The sequence below is a fragment of the Nanorana parkeri genome, unplaced genomic scaffold (assembly GCF_000935625.1).
Source record: "Nanorana parkeri isolate BGI_ZX_2015 unplaced genomic scaffold, ASM93562v1 scaffold437, whole genome shotgun sequence".
Taxonomy (NCBI): domain Eukaryota; kingdom Metazoa; phylum Chordata; class Amphibia; order Anura; family Dicroglossidae; genus Nanorana; species Nanorana parkeri.
In genome coordinates this window covers 59,671-64,562 of record NW_017306705.1, presented here as the reverse complement: position 1 = coordinate 64,562, position 4,892 = coordinate 59,671, and the positions used below count along the sequence as shown (strand labels likewise).

The window sequence follows — 4,892 nt, the reverse complement described above, 5'->3', positions numbered from 1 at the left end:
TAGTGACATAAAGAATTATGAATAAGGAGATACACAGGGCCCCATAGCAAAATTTTGTATGCCCCCCCACCCTAAAAAAAATGCCACTTGAACAATACAATGCTACAGTCATGTGGCACAGTGCCTGAGCTACAGCATATATTATTATATATAATATGTTTAAATGCAGTTAGAAAACAACCCACTATCCTTGGACGCATCGATCATGCATTCAGGGATAATGATTGATTCCTAACTGCATGTAATCATATGACAAACATGCGGTGTGCAAGCGTTTATATGCAGTGGCTGTATCATTAAGAATGGGTGAGAGCTGCCGCATGTATATACACACACACACTGCTACAGCGGTAGTTCCTAACCTAAAACAAATATGAAAATCAGGACTTCTGACTTCACTTGATGCATGCATGTATGTTCTGGGTCAGTGACTGAACTTATTTCTTTCTGTACAGTTGCAATTAAGTAGTAGTTACACAGCAGCACTGTCTTCTAACAATCTACTACTTTTGTTTCAGGACGATGGAGCAACTTGTACAAGGTTCCTTACAATTGGATTGGTACAGGGCATGTTGTATACCAAGGAGCCTTTTATTACAACAGAGCTTTTACAAAAAATATTATTAAGTATGATCTGAAGCAGCGCTTTGTAGCGGCCTGGACACTCCTTCACGATGTGGTATATGAAGACACCACTCCATGGAAGTGGAGAGGTCATTCTGATATTGACTTTGCTGTTGATGAAAGTGGCCTCTGGGTCATTTACCCATCTGTGGACTATGATTATGCTCAACAAGAAGTCATTGTCATCAGCAAACTTGACCCCAATGATTTATCTACAAAGAAGGAGACAACATGGAAGACTGGCCTAAAACGGAATTCCTATGGAAACTGCTTTATTGTTTGTGGAATTTTGTATGCTGTGGATGTGTATAACCAAAAAGAAGGGCAAATTTCCTACGCTTATGATACCCACACAGATACTGAAGCAGATCCAAAGTTGGCTTTTATTAATGAATATGCTTTTACAACACAAATTGACTACAATCCTAAAGAGAAAGTACTATACGCTTGGGACAATGGACACCAGTTGACATACAAAGTGAACTTTGTCAACGGATTCAAATGATAGCTTGTTAAGACATAGATTAGGCCTATGCAAAGAATGCACTTTTACAAACCAATTAAAAAGTGTTGCTTGGGGAGCAACTAAAGTATTATTCTGGGTGTTGGAAGAGGTTTAGCCATGAAAAGTTTAATGGTATGTGACTAATTCCTTGTCATGAAGCTAAACAATACTTTGGATGTGTGAATGGACATGAATTATTCACAAAAGGATGAAGAGTTTGGAGAAGACAGAAGAAGTGAACACTCTAGGCCAAAATAGCTGATTTGGAAAAATTATCCAATTCATTTCACTTTCCACTTGTTGTCCTAGATTGTTCTCCTCTCCTGCCTTCTCCAAACTCTTCACCCTTTCGTGAATAAGTCTGTAAATGAATTCCCCAGGGTATAATAAAAAGTCAATTTAATTGTCAGCCTTTCGATATCATATATTTTTTAGTTTACCCTGATGAAAGCAGTTGAACAGTTGTAACACAAAACCCTTGGGATCAACTATGCATTGAAAGGACCACCAAAGTAAGCCCCCCTCTTATCTATTTTTTACCATGCTTTATTTTTTATTTTATTTTTGGGGGGGGGGGGGTTGTTTTGTCATGCAACATTATTTAAAGAAGAAGAAAACGAAATGTGCTTTGTGCATTTTTTTAAATCTAGGACCGGAGCAGTGGTTTAGGAGCATATTGCATGTGAGGTTTGCAACCTTCTGCCCCCCAGCTCTAGTGTGTGCGGTAAGGCCCCCAAATGGTCAGTCAGCCCATGACCAGAATCAATGCATGGCAAGCCTCAGACCAGCACCAATGTGCGGCAGACCGCAGACTAGAACCAAAGCATGGCAGACCTTAGACCACCCCCAATGCATGGCAGACCTCAGATCACCCCCAATGCATGGCAAACCTCAGACTGGAACCAATGCATGGCAGACCTCAGACCAGAACCAATGCCTGCCAGATCGCAAACCAGAGCCAATACACAGCAACCTCAAACCAGAACCAATGCACTTCAGAACTCAGACCAGAACCAATGTACTGCACACCCCATGCCAGAACCAATGCACTGCAGATCGCAGACCAGAAACAATGGATGGCAGACCTCAGAATCCTGATTCCTGTCAGCAAGGCTCCTGTACTGACTCAATGGAACTTTTCCAGCTCACACTGTTGCCCTGCCTGCTGATAAAAAGAAGCTAATTTAAAGGAGAACTATGAGGTGAGTGATTTACACTCCTCCCCATAGTTGGAGCTGATGTGTGACATTAAAACTGTCACACGTCAGCTCTATTGATCAGGCAGTGAACAAAAACAAACTGCCACTCACTTCTCAATCATCTCCCTGCAGAGAGCGGTGACTGTCAGTCACTGCTCTCCGCAGGGATTTCCCCCATCCCCTCTCCGATCCTCCAGTGCTGAGTGGAGGGACGGATGGGGGAGGGGACAGATGAGGGAGGGTGTGAGCATAGCTGGCTCTGCCTCTAGATAGGCAGAGCCCACTGTCAATCAGCCAGCATGGTGGATCTCGACAGTATTGTCGGGATCTGTCCCAACTGTGGCGCTCTCAGCATATAGCAAGCTATTGGGTCATGGGAGGACGTTAGTATATGTCCTCCTGTGACCCTAAAGAGAACTATGGCAAAAAAAAGTTACTCCATGGTTCTGTTTTAATTTAAAGCCATATTTAAGCACTTACGTTATCTAGGGCCAAAAAATGCATTAAAACATTTCAATAAGCAAGTACCAGGATTTGATTTTCTGAAATCTTTGCCTAGTACAGCCTTGGATCTGTTTTAAAAACAAGAGTTTTACTTTAACTTCTACAATATTGGTTAAGAGGGATGCAAAACAATATGGTCTAAGCCCGTGGTTCTCAACTAGTGGGTCATGACCCCATGTTCAGTGGGTTGCTGCATGCCTTCCAGTGCACTGGGTGAGAGGCTCCTCAGCCTCCCCCATAGCACAGCGCTGTCAGTTCTTGTGCTGAGCAGCCACTCAAAATATGCTACCTGGCGCCAAGTGTCAGCATGAGGTGGGCTGGGCTGGGAGTATGGCTGCAAGTGAGCTTCATCCATACATGCGTTGCTTACAGCTCCCTTGCGAGACCAGAGTGACATCACATCCTGGCTCCTGGCACCTCTACAGGGAATGCAAGGGAGCTGTACAAGCAATGTACATATGGATGGAGTTCTGTCACAGCACAGCAGCCCACACTGAACACCTAAAAAAAATTTGGGAGTGTGTGTGAATGTCTGTGAGTGTGTGAGATTGTGTCTGTGGTTGTGTGTGTCTGTCAGTGTTTTAAGCACAAACTACCATGCAATCGCACCTACTGTTCATTTTGATGCAGAAGGTGTGTTGCGTTACCATTCATTTGAAGTCTTCCAATTATTTTGACACCTGAGGCTTCCCCGAAAAAGTCCCATATTAGGGATCCTGCTCTGAGCTTCACACGTGTGTACATTAAGTTGCGTGTTTTTCTGAGCAGATTGTGAAACATTGATATAAATGGGAAAATGGGCATTAAACGCGTAAAAACGTGCAAAAGCGCACAAAACTGAAGTCTATGGGGCCAAGAAGTGCAGAATCAGCCAAAAAGAAGCTCATGTGCTTTTTTTCCAGCGATAGATGTGAACATGGCCATAGAAATGAATGGGGGTTTTTTTGGGGGGGGGGCGTTTTTTTTAAAGCATTTTTTATGGCAGAAAAAGCACTACAAAACGGTTACTGTGAATGAAGGCTAAAAGATCATTTCGCTTACGGGCTAGTTCACACCAGCCCCAGTGCATTCCAACCCGATTTGGTACCGGTGGTCGTGACGGCGCCCCCCCTCAGTCCTGCGCCCGGGGCAAGTGACCCCCCCGCACCCCCGGTTGTTACGCCACTGCCGGAATGCACTGGATTGTATCCCGGCCGGCTCACTGGATTTTGGGGGTGGGGCGGCGTGGCGGTGCATTGATGTCAATGGCACCACATTCATGTTCCCTGGCTGCAGTTCAATCGCCCGCACTGGAACACCTGGCTTATTAATGCTTGCATTCCAGTCCAGCATGATAAAAAAATTGTGCATGCAGCATTTTTTCTGATCGCACCGCAGCAGAACGCAGGCATTGATGTGCCACGCATTCTGGTGCTGGTGATTGCACTGCTGCCCCCTCACGCCCCAGAATGCAGTGAGCTGGCCGGGATGCGATCCACTGCGTTCCGGTACCGAATTGGGCTGGAACGCACTGAGACTGGTGTGAACTAGCCCTACTTCCTGTTGTGTCTGCAGGATGGAAAGTGAAGGGAAATCTCTCCAAGGAAATGCAAACAGCAACAAAAAAAAGAGGGATTTTTACTTTTTTTTTAAACATTAAAAAGAAGAGTTAAAAAGAAAACTGGCTAGAGGAACGTGTACAAAGAGTATCGATAAATGGCACCTTTTCAGATTGGGCTGAGGTCATGAGTGGTGTGCCCCAGGGTTCTGTGCTGGGCCCCATGCTTTTTAACCTGTTTATTAATGATATCGGGGAGGGAGTGAGTAGTCATGTCTCAGTGTTTGCTGATGATACGAAAATTGGGAGGGTAATAGACACGGATTTAGATAGTGTAACATTACAGGAGGACCTGGATAAACTCAGGGAATGGGCAACTGTATGGCAGATGAAGTTCAACATCGATAAATGCAAGGTAATGCACTTTGAAGTTAAAAATAGGCAAATGGACTATACACTTATGGGTGTGCCCAGGGGCGTAATTAGAAATCACAGGGCCCCATAGCAAAGTTTTGTATGCCCC

The 4,892-nt window shown here is 44.5% G+C and overlaps 1 protein-coding gene across 1 annotated transcript in view; it reads left to right on the top strand.

Moving 5' to 3' along the window:
* OLFML2A (olfactomedin like 2A) overlaps nucleotides 1–1,311 on the top strand; it is a 139,907-nt gene extending 138,596 nt beyond the window's left edge. The window contains exon 9 of the mRNA XM_018560176.1: nucleotides 519–1,311. Within this exon, the coding sequence (XP_018415678.1) occupies nucleotides 519–1,129 (611 nt within the window). The 3' untranslated portion in view covers nucleotides 1,130–1,311. The remainder of the gene's footprint in view (nucleotides 1–518) is intronic.
* The last annotated feature ends 3,581 nt before the right edge of the window (nucleotides 1,312–4,892 follow it).